General features: G+C 37.1%; 4 protein-coding genes across 4 annotated transcripts; 2 read left to right on the top strand and 2 right to left on the bottom strand.

Annotated features, from left to right (window-relative positions):
• Nucleotides 1-556: 556 nt before the first annotated feature.
• On the bottom strand, nucleotides 557-4297 carry LOC18596703 (putative transcription factor bHLH107). The gene is made up of 2 exons (XM_007025340.3): nucleotides 3382-4297; nucleotides 557-1294 (listed from the first exon to the last, which is right to left on the bottom strand). The coding sequence occupies exons 1-2, from the start codon at nucleotides 3709-3711 to the stop codon at nucleotides 818-820; spliced, it is 807 nt and encodes a 268-aa protein (XP_007025402.1). The 5' UTR covers nucleotides 3712-4297; the 3' UTR covers nucleotides 557-817.
• A 2327-nt stretch (nucleotides 4298-6624) lies between these two features.
• On the top strand, nucleotides 6625-10314 carry LOC18596702 (ketol-acid reductoisomerase, chloroplastic-like). Its single transcript, XM_018123816.2, has 10 exons — nucleotides 6625-6992; nucleotides 7075-7167; nucleotides 7489-7554; nucleotides 7672-7812; nucleotides 8406-8633; nucleotides 8743-8860; nucleotides 8958-9097; nucleotides 9178-9345; nucleotides 9484-9639; nucleotides 9762-10314. Exons 1-10 carry the CDS (start codon nucleotides 6681-6683, stop codon nucleotides 10125-10127), a joined length of 1788 nt encoding a protein of 595 aa, XP_017979305.2. The 5' UTR covers nucleotides 6625-6680; the 3' UTR covers nucleotides 10128-10314.
• A 1414-nt stretch (nucleotides 10315-11728) lies between these two features.
• Nucleotides 11729-12954, top strand: LOC18596701 (senescence-specific cysteine protease SAG39-like). The gene is made up of 2 exons (XM_007025336.3): nucleotides 11729-12161; nucleotides 12231-12954. The coding sequence occupies exons 1-2, from the start codon at nucleotides 11738-11740 to the stop codon at nucleotides 12821-12823; spliced, it is 1017 nt and encodes a 338-aa protein (XP_007025398.1). The 5' UTR covers nucleotides 11729-11737; the 3' UTR covers nucleotides 12824-12954.
• Nucleotides 12955-15533: 2579 nt separating this feature from the next.
• On the bottom strand, nucleotides 15534-16854 carry SAG12 (senescence-associated gene 12). Its single transcript, XM_018122704.2, is given in 3 exon segments — nucleotides 15534-16288; nucleotides 16379-16570; nucleotides 16573-16854. Coding segments are annotated over 3 exon segments (1029 nt in total). The 5' UTR covers nucleotides 16820-16854; the 3' UTR covers nucleotides 15534-15698.
• Nucleotides 16855-18980: the final 2126 nt, after the last annotated feature.

The following is an 18980-nucleotide window of genomic DNA, read 5'->3' as shown; positions in this document are numbered from 1 at the left end:
AAAATTCACTTAAATTTTATATGAAATCCATATCTATGGATAATCAAGATTGACAAAATGCTAAAAAGATTTAATTTGATGTTTTAATTTACTCATGCTTTAATAAATTTGAGTTTTTTTACTTAAAATTCAAAATTAAATGAAATTTTTAAAAGAAATATACTTGTTAAATTATCAAATTAATTAGTTAGGTGAGTAACTTGTTCACGTGCTCCTATAAGTAAATATATATAAAAAACATATTTTTTTAAAAAAAATTAAATTATTTAAAAAATTTTAAATAAATTTTTATTTTTTATTATATAAAATCAAATCATTATATTTTTATTTTAAATTAAATATACTCTTATAACTAAAGATTAACTAAATATCATTATTAAGACTTCATTTATTATTTTATATTACATAATATTGACGTGATGCAACTTATCATACCATAATAGATGATAATATAAAATACCGATTAATTCCAATATCTAAAATAAATAATTAAATTTCATGCAAAAATGTTGCATTGGTTATTACATAAAAAAACAAGGGAGGAATTCTTTTCCCCTTTATCACACGAACACGGGCCTATCAAGTTTTTATAAATTATTGAGATAAGAATTCATACAGAATACAGTTTCATTACAAGCCATTTGAAAGTGTTCCGAGCTTTTGGGATACAATATTGTATATGGTTGTATACAATATAGATGTTAACACACTTTTTTAAGTTATAGTATTTCAAACCAGTTTTTGAACATAAGAGGCAAGCACAGATTCACAGGAGAGAGATGGCAGTGTTCATCGACACAAACGAGGGCTAAATCTCTCAAGAAGACGAGCTTGAGGAATCGAAATGAGACATCCTCCGTCTCTTGTTTGGGAATATTGAACTTGGTGAGTATTCCGGCGAGGCAGAAGCCTTCTCCAGCACAGAATTCAGGGCCTGGTGAATGGAACATGCAAGAAACCGACGTGCTTCAGCCTCATCAGCATGTGCAGTTCTGCAGCCAGCGAAAACGAAATCATTCTTCAACCGACTTCCCAAGGTCGATGTTTCTGCTTTCACCATCTTAATTGGAAGGGCATCGAGAGCTCGCCGAAGATCAGTCAGAAGTTCAGGTCTGTAATCACAACAGATTGATGCCTTGAATAACAATATCCCGTTGGCTTCGTCCTCGCATGGTTCAACTCTCACCTCATCATCGTCCATTGGAACAAGAAAACCTTTGCTGGCTTCAGTTGCATTCTTCTTCAGTTCCTTCACTTGTCTAATTACTTCACCAAGTAATGTGGCTTTATCCATCTACAATGAGCAATTGAACAGCAGAATTAAAGTCAAGATTGAAGATAGATCATGAAAATTACCATCAGCTGAAAAACATCTTCTGACTTCTCTAGAAGTATAAATATATCAATGACTGCTAGTCTGGTCAATAGCAAACTAATCAATCAAATTCTTGGATCCAACTACCAATATATATCCTGCTGATACACGTATCCACTGAAGCTAATAGCAATACAACCAAGATAAGTCTTCTTAAAGCATTTATAGTGCATTTAGGGATAATTCCTCGACTATGAAAACAATGCCATATTGACTCGGATAATCAGCTATGGCAGGAGTCGGATCAAACCAGCAACTACGTAGTAGATGATGCATAGACTTTGATCAAGAAAATAACATAAATGAATCCTCTGACTAGTTGATTATAAAAAAACATTGACAAATCGAGAAAGGCAACAACAAAAAGGCATGTCATATAAGGACCTTTCGGGTCCCAGATGTCTAATCCTTGCTTACGTCCCAACCATAAAATAATATCACATACATATATGTCACATAAATTAGTTAATATATCGAAGAAATAGACCAGATGAGGAAGCCATAGCAGGACAGCTGTTACAGTGCCCCACTAAACCGATCATTATCATCTTTTTCACTTTCGAATATATATATATATATATGGTGTCCAACCGACAATGAGTTTTGACAGCAAAAATATTGTATAAAGTAATGTCAACAGATTATCTTATGGGGGTCTTAATTGTTAAAGATCACGAAGATATCAGCAAACTATAGAAGCAGTTGAAGGTAGCATGAAAGAGTTGCTAACCATGAACTAGAAAAGTTCCTTAGATTGAAAATTAAACAAGATGACAAGAGTTTGACCCCATGCTGCTTTCTTATCTACAGTGTAACTTACCTCGAGTTTGGTTAACATTGAGCATATCCAAACATATAGACTGTCCTCCTCTTTTCTTTCTGTGAACTTCTTTTATATAAAAATGCAGATCAGATCAATCCTGTAGACAAGCTTGCATGATTGGTTTTGTTTTTGGAAATACAGAATGAAACTCTGAATATCAAGCATGATGCAACTCAGGTACATTATATCAGAAACATAGTAGTCATCCTATAGAAGGTTTGGAATCGGGACCGCAAAGATGTTTTCAACCATTAATAAAGCTTAATCTCATAATTGACAAATTCTAAAAAATCTATTGAATAGATACTGAAGCATCCCCTTGCTGACTCTAGTATTTCTGAGATTCAGAGTTGACCTTTCAAGTGCAAAAATAATGCAGCAAAAGAGCAATATACAAGAGAGTTCAAGCTTAAAAATTAAATACGTGTCTGCATGACCTTACAGCTTCATTTTCCTTCTTCTCACGCGGAGGACAACAAATAATAAGCACAATACCATGTGAGAAGGCTACCTTTGCCATCAGAGCCCTCTAATTTTAGAATGCATAGTGAATTAAGCTTCTCATAATTTTATAGGAGTATCTGATTCAAGTTCATCCCACAAAACAATAAATGTTCCATCATTCGTCAGGGCCAGATTCATTCCTACCATTAACTCATCATGAGCAAACTCCTACGCTCTTGAAATGTTAACTGATATTCTAAAAATAGAGGCGGAAGAATCAAGTATACCGGCTAATTATTTTAGCCTGAGTTGTTTAATGTTATCTGACCTCCATTGTTCTTCCCTTTGCCCTTAAACACCTAAAGCTCTGAGTTTTTTTCTTTTTCCTTTCCCCAACTTTTCTCAGCAATCAAACATACTCTATACCTTGACAATAAACAGTTCAAAGAAAGGGCTTGCTGCATATGGTATCTAATTGATACTACTTATTAACATCTATGAACTGTTAAAAAGGCAGTTTCACAAAAGTTAATTATCCTATGAAGCACATAAATATAAGCAAACTAATCTAAATCTTTCCTCCTACAAAATTCCCCATGATCAATATTCCAGAATTGTTCGAAAATTTTAAATGAACAGAATTATAGAAGTCATATAACAATGATAAACTAGATTTTAACATAAAATGAAGTACAATACTACTGTTATTAATGAAAAGCTACATGAAAAAGAGAATAACCTTTTCTCTGCAGGGCAAGAGGCCGCGGAGTGTATCAAGATGAGCATTGATCCTTTCTCTCCTCCTCTTCTCTGCCTCGCTATGACTCTTCAAAGCCGCGATAACTTTCTCCTCCGACACGCTTTTCTTCCCTACTTTCACCGGCGCCTTCACTAGCTCTCCTTTCTCGCTATCCAAAACCAAGGTCTGTGACACCAACACCGACAACGACCCTCCATGGGAACTTCCATTGCGTGGACCCATATCACGTGAGAGCGGATTAAACAAACCAGAATAACAATTCCCAGATGAAAAGTTGTTGTTGAAAGAGTAAGCAGCCATACGAAACATGCAAAAACGAAGTTTTTGCTGACTTTTCTTGGTTGGTTATTTACGAGCCAGAAGTGAAAGAGAGGAGACCAGGAGGACGCGTGGTGGGAGCGAACCAGAAGGAGAGCTTTTGGAGAGGGAAGTTTTGTTGGTTAACGACTTTGCTGTTGTTGATCAGTGCTGTGGCTGTTATGATGATAGCTTCCATTACGCAAGAGGACAATTCTAGGGAAATTTTAAGCAGATGAAGATTAACAAGAAAACATCCACATTTTCTTCTTGACGGTCTTGAATCCTACCATTTCTTCGAGATATGTGCGATTCTATTGAGAGTTTTGAGATGTTTGAACGTGAAACAAAAAATGAAAAACAAGATCTTGATATGGGATTTTTGGGATTTCGATGAAATTTCAAGAGGAAATGGACAAACAAGTCAAAAGGAAATTGAGGTTCCAAAATCCAAGTAGCAAGAATTGGTTTTCAAGAACAGAGAGGAAGAAGAGAAATTCTGTTTCTCTTGAGTTGTGAAAGTAGAAGACTTTTGAGATTGCAGTATCTAACTGGGGTATATATATATATGATACCACATGAACTTATAAAGCTGCTAAAAGGTCAATGGATTCATCCAACTCTCTTTAAGGTATCTCAGGGACCTAAAAAAATCCAATTTTATTGTAATCACACTTTAAATCTTAACCGCACAAAGCCATGGTGAGTTCTTTTTCTTACTTTATTTGTTTATCACTTATGTGCAATATAATGCATTGTATAATCAATTTATGTTAAATCAATATGCAACCGCGGAATTATTCATCCAATTACCAACCACTCTGAATAGAGTTTGGTATGACCAATTTCTTTCTTTTGTCATTCATTGTCAAAAATGGTAGGCGAAAAGATACAAAGTTGGGCTGGAAGAAAATGAGTTTCGAATACTTTTACCAAGGGCTGTCCATTTGCAAAAGCAAACTCGCAATCTTTAGTTACTTTAAGGAGTCGATGGTGACTTAAACAAACTTGGATCATAGTTCCTCTCCTTCTCTATTGTCTTTCTTTCTTTAGGATAAACTCACCTAAATCACTTGCTCTTACTATTTTTATGAATAAAAGCTGATTTGGTACTCTAAACTTTGTAAATGTCTTCTTAAGTTAAGCCAAAAGACGATAAATTAATAAATTGGAGGTGAAGAAGGGGGGCAATCTGTTCCTCACTTCCTCTTAACAACTTCTCCATTGACATCAGGATTCCATCTCATTATTACTATTAATTAAATTATTATAAGAGCAAAGGCAAAACTTTTCTTGCACAAATTCCCAATAATTTATTGGAAGACTTTCTTTTAGAGGCTACGGAGGTCTTGCTTTGTCATCATCTAACTCTTGAAGTGGTCATAAATTTCCTTATTGGCACTACCGTATATAATAAAAACAAATTTAGGATTTCACTTTTTTAATTATGAGTTAATTTGTCTAGATTCAACTAATTTGAAGATAAGATTATATAATATATGAGTTTTGTCTTAGAGTTTGTCTGTTGATAACCTACCCTTCATCAAGCGCTTGACATGTGATGCTATAGGTTGATGCAAATGTGTGAAGAATTTGATCATCTTTATGATCAAGTGAAAGGATGGATGAATCAAGCAACTACTAGCTGATGTTGATGCTCTAGGAAAAAAGGAGGGAGGAAATGAAGCAGGGGGCTTGGTAGTCGCTTTTTGCAGCATATTGGATTCTGATCTTACTTTCTTCTCTTAACACGGTGGATGGTGGTGCCCCTTTTAATAAAAAAGAGAAAAAGAAAGAACTTATGGTGTAGTAACAAAGCTTATCACTTATCAAGCAGCTTCATTTACTTAAGTTTCTTACATGATACAAGGATGGCATCAGTAATGTAAAACTACAGGGTTTAGTAGAGAATAAAGCAACTCGAAGCTGAAAATCTTGTGGCTAGAAAAATCCATTGTTCTCTTCCTCTAAGCGAGGAGGAAACAAAAAGTCAACTGCGAACAATTTGTTTAACATCCATGGAATGGATGTGTTCTTTTCTAGGCAAAATAGTTAATTCCAAATTCCAGACTATCCCAAAAGTATGTCTACATTCGGCCAAAACCCAAAGTGGTTGACAGAAAGCAACAGGATGTTAAAAAATAAAGGCAAAAATCTGAATCCACTAGTCGACTTGCCCTCTTTAAAAAGGTCAAGTGGTGGAAAACTTGTGGATGGTAATTCTCGTGTTCACGGTTAGAATTTACGAAGGAAAAGTGATGTACTGTGCGTAACAGTGTCGCTTGTCTTCTGCTTTAGCTGGTGATGTTAAATTCTAAAATTTGCTAAAAGGAAAAGGGCAAAAGATAAAGTAAAGCAGAAGAAAGGTTCAACGCAAGAACAGGTTTTAAATATAAAATAGGGTGGGAAGGTTCCTTAAGAAAGGTTTCGAAACAGATGTTCAACAGGCAAAAGCACTAGAATTTCTTCATTGCTAACCATACACAAAAGTCAAAATGGTGAAAAAGAAAGCGAAAAGCCATATCAACAAATTATAGCTGTGTCTTATAGCAAATAGCAGTAGCAAAGGGCAGCCTAACGAGCAGCCGGAGCCAGAATTGGTGATTTTACCCTTTTCTTTGGTGTCTTCAAGACTTCAAGTAGCCAGCCATTCACAGCATCCAGAAGACATCGCCATGATTAAGAAACTTCAATACACTTGTTCTAATTGTTAGGAAAATCAATTTCTTATATATACACGTGTGCTGAACCGTATATTTGTTTCTACTGTAGCATGGGGGCAGAACACCCAAGCACGTCGTTATACTCCTTTATTTTCAAAATTTGGTATGAAATTTGAGAATTCCAGAAACAAGTAAAACGATATCGTTTAATACAGTCACCCAAGCCCCCTACTCCTACAGCGAACTTAAAGGAACGATAGTACGTAACTCCTACTCTTCTTTCTCTCTCTCTGCCCTCTCTGGTAGCAGCATTCAGCAATGGCCGCCACCACCACTTCCTTTAAAGCCTCGCTCTCTTTTGCACCGTCGATATCTCCATCGCCCTCGTCTAACACCAAATCAACGGCACACAAGCTACGGTTTACTTCATCATCATGGTATTCGCCAACTCTAAATTCACTGATCGCTCCGCATGTCCCCACAAACAACAACGCCTCATCCAACGGCGGCAGATCGTCGCTCTCAGCAAAGATGATCTCCGTTCCTTCTTCCATTTCTCCGACGACGTCGCTTGACTTCCATACCTCCGTTTTCAAGAAAGAAAAGATCTCTCTTGCTGGTCACGACGAGGTTAGTTAATTGATCATTTCATTTCTTTTGTTTCTTTTTTGGTTTATTTGTTTGCTAATTAATTTCATTTTTCAATTGGCAGTATATAGTGAGAGGAGGGCGGCATTTGTTCCCTTTGTTGGGTGATGCATTCAAAGGAATCAAACAAATTGGAGTCATTGGCTGGGGTTCTCAGGTTAATTAACCACATTGCTCTTTTTTTCTCTTTTCATATTTTTGTGTAATAAAAGCAAACGAAAATGGTAAAAATCTTTTTTTTTTCATTGGCTCTATAAATGAAAGTCTAAATTTTGAATCTTTTTTTGCAATTAGTCTTTAATCTAATATCCAAATATTACATTCCTTTAACTAAGATATTACCTTTGGTTGCATTATTTTTAAGGAGTTTTGTGGTGATAATGATATGTCCCAAATTTAATTCCTTTGGTCCATTGATTTTATTGCTTTGCCATAGAATTTAGTCCAAATTTAATGCGATTTATGTTATGTTTTCTAGGGGCCAGCACAAGCACAGAATCTGAGGGATTCCCTTGCAGAGGCAAAATCCGATATTGTTGTGAAGGCAAGCTTGGATCTTTTTCTTCTTGTTTAAGAACAAAAACGAAATTATCAACTCACTGCATTCGTTTTGCATTCAGTGATTGATTTTCGCTTGACTGAATGTACAATTTGCTCTCAGATTGGGTTGAGGAAGGGCTCTCGCTCTTTTGCTGAAGCCCGTGCTGCAGGATTCACTGAAGAGAATGGAACTTTGGGGGATATATGGGAAACTATTGCTGGAAGTGATCTTGTATTATTGTTGATCTCTGATTCAGCACAGGTTGGTAGATTTATCACATTTTTCGATTTTTGCCTTGTACAAGATTGGTCATTATTGTTAGCATTGACGGATTGTATAAGCTGTATGCACATACGAGACAACATGCCAAGGCCAAGCGCATCACATAAAAACAAACATTGTTTTTCGAGACTATTGGACTGATATAGAATGACTTGTGAATCCCAACATCTACATGCACTATCATTCAGGAGTGCTCTCATCAGATTATAGGACTGACTATTTTCATCTGAAGGTCCAGCATTCTTTATTAGAAATAGCAATAAAACCCTATCTCCAACTTTGGCTGAATTCCAAGGCGTCTCCTTCAAAGTGGGGAAAGCCAATGATAGGTATCTTGAAGTTTGTTTTCTTGACTTGTATGTTTCCTTTCAGATGATGTCAATGCTTTTAAGGATGCAACTCTGCCTCAATAGCTTTGTTGGGCTTGATTTCTTATTGCTTTTCTGCTTGACTCTAATCCTTGAGCATTTCCTCCTTCTAACGCATGGGAAAATTCAAAATAAATACTTGATACTCCTTACACTGTTTGGTTTGTTCTTAGGATGTGTTTATTTTTAAATTTTGTGTTGCAGGCAGATAATTATGAAAAGGTCTTCTCTCACATGAAGCCAAATAGCATCCTTGGACTTTCCCATGGGTTTCTTCTTGGTCATTTGCAATCAATGGGGCTTGATTTCCCCAAGAACATTAGTGTAATTGCTGTCTGCCCTAAGGGGATGGGGCCTTCTGTGAGGAGACTCTATGTTCAGGGCAAAGAGATAAATGGTGCTGGAATTAATGCTAGTTTTGCCGTCCACCAGGTTCCTCCTCTCTTTCATTCCTAGATTCAGCCAATTAGTTTGAATGACTGTCAAAATTTCAAACTTCCCCAAAAAGCATACTGGATGCTGACGTTTAATTTTGGAGCAGGGTGTTGATGGTAGAGCTACGGATGTGGCCTTGGGATGGTCAGTTGCCCTTGGTTCTCCATTTACATTTGCCACCACATTAGAGCAGGAGTATCGGAGTGACATTTTTGGGGAGCGTGGTGAGCAGAGTTGTTTGCGTTATTTTGTTGACTATGCATGTCTTCATCTTTTTGAATTTTAATGCTTACAGTGTGTCATTGTTACGTCTTTCTGTAGGCATCTTACTTGGTGCTGTTCATGGAGTTGTAGAATGCTTGTTTAGAAGGTATGTTGAGAATGGAATGAGTGAAGACTTGGCTTACAAGAATACTGTTGAATGCATAACAGGAATTGTATCAAGAACCATATCAACAAAGGTGATCTCTGTTGCTTGCTCTGCTTTCTCCTTCTTTTGGAGTTTATATTTATGGATCTGTTTCTCTGTTTGTTTCTGTAGGGTATGTTGGCTGTGTACAACTCATTGTCTGAAGAAGGCAAAAAGCGATTTGAGGCTGTTTATAGTGCCTCATATTATCCTTGCATGGAAATCCTTTATGAGTGTTATGAAGATGTTGCAAGCGGAAGCGAGATTCGCAGTGTCGTTTTGGCTGGGCGTCGTTTTCATGTATGTTGATAACATTATATTTGTGCTTTTGTGAGGTTGCACATGATAGATCCTTATTTCATGAATCTTTCATTGCTTAAAGTCAGTTCTTACCAAAGACAAATCTTGCTTGATGGTTGATGAAGTATTATGTTACAGGAAAAGGAGGGTCTACCTGCCTTCCCGATGGGTAAAATTGATCAGACACGGATGTGGAAAGTTGGTGAGCGTGTCCGAGCAACAAGATCAAAAGATGATTTAGGTCCATTGTGTCCTTTCACTTCTGGGGTTTTCGTGGCACTAATGATGGCCCAGGTAATTAATTCCATATTTAATTTTGGACAGCGAAAACTATGGTACTGATCTTATTGGCAGAGTAAGTAATCACTTAAAGAATTTTGTTTTGTTTCTTATCATCTTTATAATTGAAAATTCAGATTGAGGTCTTGAGAAAGAAGGGGCACTCATACTCAGAAATCATCAATGAGAGTCTGATTGAAGCTGTTGATTCCTTGAACCCCTTCATGCATGCTCGAGGAGTCTCTTTCATGGTTGATAATTGTTCCACAACTGCACGATTGGGTTCAAGAAAGTGGGCTCCACGTTTTGATTACATCCTTACTCAACAGGCATTTGTAGCAGTCGATTCAGGCGCCCCCATTAACCAGGACCTGATAAGCAACTTCTTATCTGATCCTGTTCATGGAGCTATTGAGGTCTGTGCACAGTTGAGACCAACTGTTGATATATCAGTGCCCCCAGATGCAGATTTTGTTCGCCCAGAATTGCGCCAATCTAGTTAGAGTTGAAGAGCTTTAAACTTATTATTATATCTAGGGTGAACATCTTCTAAGAGTTTGGTACTTTCCAGTAAAAGTTTAATGGAGTGTAGGTACTTGCGAGAATGAGGATCAATTTTTATTATTATCTTTGTTGGTGTTCAACTGATATCATGTTTCTATTAAAACATTCTCAAGAAAGACTTCTTAACATGCAAATAGTATGCCAATGGTTTGCTAGATTTAACCAGGCAAAAGTGAGCTTGGCCTAGTTGAGTGTTGCTCTTACATGGATATGTTAACCCAGCAGAACTGGAATCGGCCATGGGGCAAAGGATTTTACAATGTGTTGTGGAAAATATCATAGACGATCCAGAGCATCTTTTTTTTTTTGGCTTAATCTATGTGCAGCGTCCCCTGGTGCTCAGCTTACCAAGAGATTCAAAGGCATTTAACTACTGTTTCCTTCAACTGTAATCAGACATGCAGACTAATTCACGTCTTAACAAGCTATGGGTTATTTACTTACCTCCTCCCAGCAGGAGGGAGCTTTACAAGAACACTAATTGGTGTTCCTCTTTTGGATATGTAGATTTGTACCTCGTCCTATGCGGACGCGAATTCCGGAATGATCTTGGAATTACGCAAGGCATAAAATCCAAATCATGAATACAGTAATGACTTGTTTTAAGAGTTTCATTAATGGGCTCAAACTGGATCTATCTTGCAATCTTGAGTTTGTTTCGTGGCTCAAATTAGGATTCGTCGCCATTGTAGAGAAAGCACGACAAAAAACTAGCCCTCGGCGTAGCAGGCAAAAATGCTAGTATAACTTGAAAGGTTGGAGATGTCGTGTAGTCACAATCAGCCAGCCTTAGCACGCTAACTTGCTCCATCAGTTCTTCTGTTTATTAGTAAAATGTATAATGACTCTGAACAAGTACAAAACAAAACAGTGTTATTGGTTAGCACCAAATCTTTGATGCAGGCACCAGAGATCATCAAACTTTGGGATTCTTATTTTGTCATATTAACTACTTTGAAGAATCGTTTCCTGATCCATTAAAAAAAGTCATTTTATTATGTTAAAGTCTGCTCGGAATTTAAAACATGAAGACTTCTACCTTAAACAGTTTGCCAGACTTGTCAGGACACAGGTCTAATTGGAACATAAGCTGCTTGATTCATGTTCAACTAGTTATTTCGAGTAACACTAGATTTTAGAATCTAAAAAGGTGCTAAAAGAGTATAATCTCTTGAAATACCTGGGTTTTTTGGCTGCCTTTGTCTGCTTTTGAATACGATCAACACAAATCCATGCCATCTAAAGATGTCTGGAATTTATTATTGAACTTATTGCCAGAACTTTTATAATCAAGCAATTTCAGTTTGATACGAAACAGAATCTTATAAAAACAAAAGTTGTAATAGAATCAAAGCATCAAGTCCCTGTCAGAATATTTTCCAGTGCACGTAGAATGGAGAATTTGTCTGTTTGGAATCTGTGAGAAGCATGGCCTGGGGAAAATTTTCTCTATATAAACCACAAGCCATCTTGGCATTGGTATGCCTCACATTCCTTCATCACTATAACATTTCTTGAAGTTTACCTGTGGACTGTGGTCTCGAATACAATGGCTTCTACAAGTCGGTCCTTGGCCCTACTCTTTATCGTGGGAATTTGGGCTTGTCAGGCCTCGTCCCGTTCTGTTCCTGAGGTATCCATGTCTGACAGGTTTGAACAATGGTTGGCTAGCTGTGGTCGAGTTTATCAGGATGCCTCCGAGAAGGAGAAACGTCTCCAGATATTCAAGGAAAATGTGGAGTACATCGAATCTCATAATGCTGATACCAGCAAAAAGTACAAGCTTGGTGTTAATGAATTTACAGACTTGACCAATGAAGAGTTTAAAGCCATGAGAAATGGTTATAAACTGAGACCTTCCACTTCTTCAAAAAAATCTTCTTTCAGGTATGAAAATGTTGCTGCAGTTCCATCTAGCATGGATTGGAGAAAGAAAGGAGCTGTGACCAACATCAAGGACCAAGGCCAATGCGGTGAGTAACAGTATTTACAATATATAATTCTGATTCCATAGTGCTAATTGTTTCTTTTAAATGATGTAGGATGTTGCTGGGCATTCTCAGCCGTGGCAGCCATGGAAGGAATCAACCAGCTGAAAACTGGTAAATTGATCTCACTATCAGAGCAAGAGTTAGTTGATTGTGATATCAATGGGGAAGACCAAGGCTGCAATGGTGGTTTCATGGATAATGCTTTTGAATTTATAATTTCAAACAAAGGGCTTACAACTGAATCCAATTACCCCTATGAAGGAGTTGATGGAAGCTGCAACAAGAAAAAAGCAGCCAACCATGCTGCTCAGATCACTAGTTTCGAAGACGTACCTTCAAATAGTGAGGCAGCACTGCTAAAAGCTGTGGCCAATCAACCAGTTTCAGTTGCCATTGATGCCGGTGGGTCTGACTTCCAGCACTACAAAAGTGGTATCTTCACTGGCGAATGCAGCACCTTCCTTGACCACGGGGTTACAGCAGTTGGTTATGGAACAGCTGATGATGGGACTAAGTATTGGTTGGTGAAGAATTCGTGGGGCACTAGCTGGGGTGAGGATGGATACATTAGGATGCAGAGAGATATTGATGCTGAAGAAGGTCTTTGTGGTATTGCCATGGAAGCTTCTTACCCAACTGCTTGAGGGTAAAACATACATAATATACATGTTGCAGCTCTTTCCAGCGTACACTGCCCTCCTTTCAGTATTCTTGTGCCGTCCTCTGAAAAACTTGTGTGCCTTATTAGCTTATTTATATGAAACCATATGGAAACAAGGCTACATATGTTTGTTTTAAATATTGTTGCTCTGTACTTGTTACCTAATGCCTTGAACAGGAAGAAAACACCTCCACTCATTTCTCTTGTTTCGTTCGCATCTTTCTACTCGTATATATGAGCTGCATGCATTTCCAGTAAGAACCAATCACAATTGATTTAGTCATTGATACCCCCCAAGATTTTGTTAGACATATATGGATTGCTTTAAAAAGGGGGAAAACACCTTTGCAATGACAGCATACGCGAAGTAGGCCATTCTTCCATACCCTTTCTTATCCTTTTCTTTCCCCATAATAAGTTTAAGGGGCATTTTAAAAAATAATCTTTAAAGATAAAATATTTTTAAAAATAGTCATCTTTATAATTTTAATCATTTTTAATCAAGTTGAATAAAATTATCCTTAATGAAGTTACACGCTATGATGTTATACGTCATATACAAAAATCTGTGACAAGCTATGGTTAGCGTGTTACACGCCATATACAAAAATCTGTGACACGTTATGTACAAAAACTTGTGACAAATCATGGTTAGCGTGTGACACGCCATGTACAAAAACCTGTGACAAGTCATGGTTAGCGTATGACACGTCATGTACAAAAGCCTGTGACAAGCCATATACAAAAACCTATGACAAGCCATGATTAGCGTATAACACGTCATGTACAAAAGCCTATGACAAGTCATGGTTAGCGTGTTACATGCCATGTACAAACACATGTGACACGTCATATACAAAAACCTGTGACAATATATGGTTAGCGTGTGACACGCCATGTACAAAAGTCTGTGACAAACCATAGTTAGCGTGTTCCACGCCATATACAAAAACTTGTGACAAGCCATGGTTAGCGTGTGACACGCCATGTATAAAAGCCTGTGACAAGTCATGGTTAGTGTGTTACATGTCATGTACAAAAGTCTGTGACAAACCATAGTTAGCGTGTTTCACGCCATATACAAAAACTTGTGACAAGCTATGGTTAGCGTGTGACACGCCATGTATAAAAGCCTGTGACAAGCCATGGTTAGTGTATTACACGTCATGTATAAAAATCTGTGACACGCCATGTACCAAAACTTGTGAAACTTCAATCCTCTCAATTTTTTTTTTTTATTTTTTTTAACAATTTGACACAGATTAAAGTGTTTCTAACATGTTTTCATAAATCAAAATACAAATAATTTTTTATCTAAAACACCTATTTTGACAAAAAAAAATTCTTTGAAAACTTAGATTTATAAATTTTAAAATTTTGAGTTTATTGATATCTAAATCTCGAATTGATTCAATTAAAAACTATTTCATATATTTGTGATTATTTCTATCGTTTTAGTTGTATCCAAAATACTTAAGAATCGAATTTCTCAAACAGCCAACCACCCACTCAAGCACATCAAAACCATTGCTTGGTGTCTTGAAAGCGTAAAAAAGAGAAATCTGAAAATGTGAGAGAGAAATCGGAAGTATAATAGACGAATATCGAACAGAAAAATCGATAAAATTTGAGAGACTGTGATGGTGAAAGAGAAATCTAAAGCACAAATTGTGAGAAATAGAGAGAAATTATAATGAATGATTTAATTTATTTAAAATACTTTAAAAGGTATTTTTATCAACTCATGACTAAATATGACTAAAAATAATTAATTTTATTCTAATAATTATTTTTAAAATATTTTTATTAAAAAGGATCACTTCTCACAATTTTCTTTAAGTTTAACGGGCAAAAGTTAATGACAAAATAACAACTACAACATGTGCACTTCTAATGTGTTCTTCATGCTGCTACGTCTTGAATGACAGGGATTACGTCAATGATGGTACTCATCTGTTCTTCGTACTGATGTCATGCTAATGCAAAACTGAACTCAGCGTACTGTGAAATTTTAGAGCCGCAAGACATGGACATGGAAAATGTATATTTGTTTCTGCCACAATGCTTATCTTGTTCACTCACACAATCTCACATTGGATACAAAGCTAAATATATTAAGTTTATCATCCTTTCAAAATGGAACGTTAAGTGTGGAATTACCTATGCTCAAATTAGCAATTTGAGTCTATTTAAGGGTTCATAAGGCCAAAGCAACAAGCAAAAGGCAAATTTTAACAAATAGAGTTTACAGTAGCACCCTAAAGAATCAGGAATCTTGCTTATGTTTGTTTTTCATATGAAAACCAAGTAAGGTTTTCTTTAAAAGGACTACACAAGGAAAGAAATATACTCTGAAAGATGGATACTAAAAACGAAAATCTGCATGTAATTTCATTCTTGATCGTCTAGTTTTCTGACGTGGGGTGCCAAATTACAAGTTTCTATCCTGTTTAGATAAGAATAAGGTGGCTCTGGATAGTACTATTTATGTGTGAATAAACCAAGAAGCTTCAAGGCAACAGTGTTAGAATCTAATCGTCATACTGTTCATTAGATGTGCAAAAGTGTTTTAACAATTTTGTGCTCACATCAGACAAAGAGCAGAAACTCTCATTCCTTTTCTCGCTGTAACTTCCATGGTGACAGGCAATCAATTGTTTCTAACAGAAACAATCAAGTGGGAATTTCAATAGGAAGCAGAACAAATACTTTGTTGCTGAAATTTTGTACTGATTCTTTAAGTACAAGAAACATAGGTACCATAGCACACAAATTGATATTAGTTTACACTTGATGAATATTACATGATATTGGCAGGTTGCAGCTTAATATAACAGTATTCCAAGAATCTTCCTTCTTCATGCAATTGGATAAGAAGCTTTCATGGCAACGCCGCAAAGACCTTGCTTGGCAGTAACGTCCCTCTTGAGCCTCATGAACCCTTTCTCACCCCAGTCCGTGCCCCACGAATTCTTCACCATCCAGTACTTGGTACCATCAGAGCTGGTTCCATACCCTATTGCCGTGACAGCATGGTCAAGGTATGTGCCACACTCCCCAGAGAAGACCCCGCTCTCGTAAAACTGGAAAGCCCATCCACTACCTTCAATAGCTACAGAAACTGGCTGGTTGGCCACAGCTTGCAATAGGGCCTTTTCGTTGTTAGCCGGCACGTCTTCATACCCGGCTATAGTTGCTGCAGGCGTTGCATGCTTGTTTTTGCACTCTCCTTCCGACCCTCGGTAGGGGTAGTTGGCTTCAGTTGTTAGGCCACGGTTGGTTTTGATGAACTGAAAGGCGTTGTCCATGAGGCCACCTTCACATCCTTCATCCTCACCTTTGATGTCACAGTCCACAAGCTGCTGTTCCGACAAAGAAATTAACTTTCCTTTCTTAAGTTGTGTTAATCCTTCTATAGCCGCCACAGCTGAAAACGCCCAACAACATCCTATATTTTGACACAATAACAAGTATTAACCCACCATCAAATACGTAAAGAAAAAGAATAAATCCTTCTAATTCATGCATTCTCACTTACCACAGGTGCCTTGATCCTTGACAGAGGTCACGGCACCCTTTCTTCTCCAGTCCACAACAGTTGGCCCAGCGGTTGCGTTTCCATAGCGGAAAGTAGACGATTTTGAATGGGACATCAATTTGGGGGACTGGCGGTTGAAGCCAGTGTGTAGCGAACGGAACTCCTCATTGGTTAAGTCTGCAAATTTATTACACCTAGCTTGTATCCTCTCTCCACACCATTGTTAAAAGCTACAATACGTTCAACGTTTTCCTTAAATATTGCATAGCGTTTCTCCTTCTCTGCTGCGTCCGCGTAGATGCGGCTGTTCAGAGCCATCCATTCCTCATGCCTCTTCAGCATGTGTTCCTGATTGAGAAGGCGACAAAGGGCAAGGGAATTCCAGATGGACAAGACAAGGAGAAACGCCAAGCATATGTTTTGGCATAGGTTTTCAGCCATTGAACTAAGATTATCGAGGATTATAGAAAGTGAATCTTTTTCCAACTGGCATACCAACTTCAAAAGAGCTATGGGGGTTTTATAGACAGCTTTTCTCATCACCCTACATCCCCACCTCAATTGCGCTTGATAAGACCTGCTCCCACAGCCCCACTCTAGGTGCCTTGAAATATGTTCTGACTTAGACCCCGAAATTGGAATGCAGTACTCTGTCAGATGAGTCACAATTGGTAACATGTAAACTAACTTCGGCAATCATGACACTTAAAAAGCCAGATGCCTCTGTTAATAAATTATGTCATATGTCAAATACATCTAGATTTTCCATCTAATCAAAGTTTAAAACCTCATATGCAAATCTTAATTGTATTATCCTGATGTAAAATAAAAAAGTGAAACGAAAGATAGAAACTTGAAAAAATGTCGAAAAAATCAATCTTCCAAGAAGTTTTATGCGTCTGGAATTCTATTGCAGATATATAATTGTCCTGGTTTAGTCATTAGCGTGCTTGATCTAACATAAAGTCGACGTCGAATGAAGAGACAGGGGCGACAGAATAAGGTGGGATTAAGCATCAGAGGGACGAAGCAACAGTCTACAGCAGAGGAAATCGCGTTTAACAAGCAACATATATCAAAACAAAGCAGTTGTTTCGCTTTCATTCTGTTACGTTTGACGAGGCATTAACAGACCTAAGATTATGGCCAACCTCAAGGGCAGTGGCCCCTTCAGCCAGGACTATTTAGTTCTTAATCATGATTCATGGCAGATACCTTGATCAAGTTGTATGTAACCCTTGTAGGTGAAACCTCCATGAATCAGGGTACTCCATCAATTTGCATCAATAATTTATCTTGACAGGAAGAGAAGACAGCAGCCAGAATTCACAAACTGATCTTGCAATTCATGGTGTAGTCTTCTGCTGCTTTGAAAATCCGAAAAAAAGGCTCTTAATCCCAACCCGGCTTCCCTCTCCGAAGTTACTACAAAAGAAGATTGATAGGATAAGAGCCAAAAAGAACAAAAGTTAACACAATTAAGTTGAAGTTTAAATAGTGCAAGTTTGATTACTTCCATAGACCAAGGGGATGAAACCAAACATAAGCAATGAATTTATGGAACTTGCAATTAGTGCTTAGAAATTATTGATGTGGTTCAAGTCCATAATCCGACAAGCAATCAGAAAAGGGGAAATAGCCAAGTTTTTCTACATCTCTTTGAATTGAACTTTGAAATCATCCCATTTTGCGAAATCAAGTCCCTGTCGTAGTGTCTATTATTGATTATATGGAAAGATAATCCAAAAAGCTAGTACATGGTTCCATTCAGTAAAATACTAACAGAAACCAAAAGAAGCAGCCATTTTTTGTATGTAATATCATATCGTAATTTCAATCGATGGTCCACAGAACCTCCAGATTCAACCCAGACTCACTAATCTTATCAATCAATCATTAAACATTTGACTTGTACTGCTTCAAATCATAATCATGCCCGATTCCATCAGGGTAAGATTCCTTTCATTTTAGCATTTGTTGGAGTTCAAGATCCCATCTCTCAGTAGGCAAGAAGAAACCAACTGATTCAGGGGCGTCCCCATAAAACCCAGCTTTGAAATACTAGCCATGCAAGTCAAATCAAACCCTTTTATCCTGTCCCACAAGAGAATATATATCACAATCAATCTGGGAAAGCAAACATTATTACGCTAAGTATTCTCAACCCCAAAATAAAAAATTTGGGCTGCTTGCAATGTCACTGTATCATGAATAAGTTAAGCAACTATATATACTTAATTTGGCAGCATTTACTGTAACAATTCGAGTCCAAGAACAGTAAGTTATTGAAGCTAAATCACATGATTCTCAAAAGATTATGCTCAAATTATTAGTTAATTATGAATTTTTGTATAAGCTTTAACAATAAAATTCATATTAATATAAGATAAAGTGTTGTACTTACCTAACTATTACTATTTTGCAACTTCTTTGTTTGGGTTTCTTAAGTTGCAGCTTTCAATCATTGGAAATTATCCATGATTTGTGGATGCCCATTCTCAAAATTCCATTTTATATTATTACTACATATTTTCACCCACTCATTTCAAAGAACATTTTATCAGTTAAAACTTGCTTTCAATTTGAAGTTTATGATTCCAAA

This window comes from Theobroma cacao, chromosome 6 (genome assembly GCF_053813885.1).
Source record: "Theobroma cacao isolate CCN51 chromosome 6, ASM5381388v1, whole genome shotgun sequence".
Classification (NCBI taxonomy): domain Eukaryota; kingdom Viridiplantae; phylum Streptophyta; class Magnoliopsida; order Malvales; family Malvaceae; genus Theobroma; species Theobroma cacao.
The sequence above is the reverse complement of the archived record's forward strand: the minus strand, read 5'-3'. Positions and strand labels throughout refer to the sequence as shown.

Excerpts from the sequence above, each read along its gene's own strand:
- LOC18596703 (XM_007025340.3), bottom strand. The coding sequence starts at position 3,711 with ATGTTTCGTATGGCTGCTTACTCTTTCAACAACAACTTTTCATCTGGG. Across the intron at positions 1,295-3,381 it reads TCTTGCCCTGCAGAGAAAAG|ATGGATAAAGCCACATTACT; the intron begins GTTATTCTCTTT and ends TGCTCATTGTAG.
- LOC18596702 (XM_018123816.2), top strand. The coding sequence starts at position 6,681 with ATGGCCGCCACCACCACTTCCTTTAAAGCCTCGCTCTCTTTTGCACCG. Across the intron at positions 7,555-7,671 it reads AATCCGATATTGTTGTGAAG|ATTGGGTTGAGGAAGGGCTC; the intron begins GCAAGCTTGGAT and ends ATTTGCTCTCAG. Across the intron at positions 9,346-9,483 it reads TGGCTGGGCGTCGTTTTCAT|GAAAAGGAGGGTCTACCTGC; the intron begins GTATGTTGATAA and ends ATTATGTTACAG.
- LOC18596701 (XM_007025336.3), top strand. The coding sequence starts at position 11,738 with ATGGCTTCTACAAGTCGGTCCTTGGCCCTACTCTTTATCGTGGGAATT. Across the intron at positions 12,162-12,230 it reads CAAGGACCAAGGCCAATGCG|GATGTTGCTGGGCATTCTCA; the intron begins GTGAGTAACAGT and ends TAAATGATGTAG.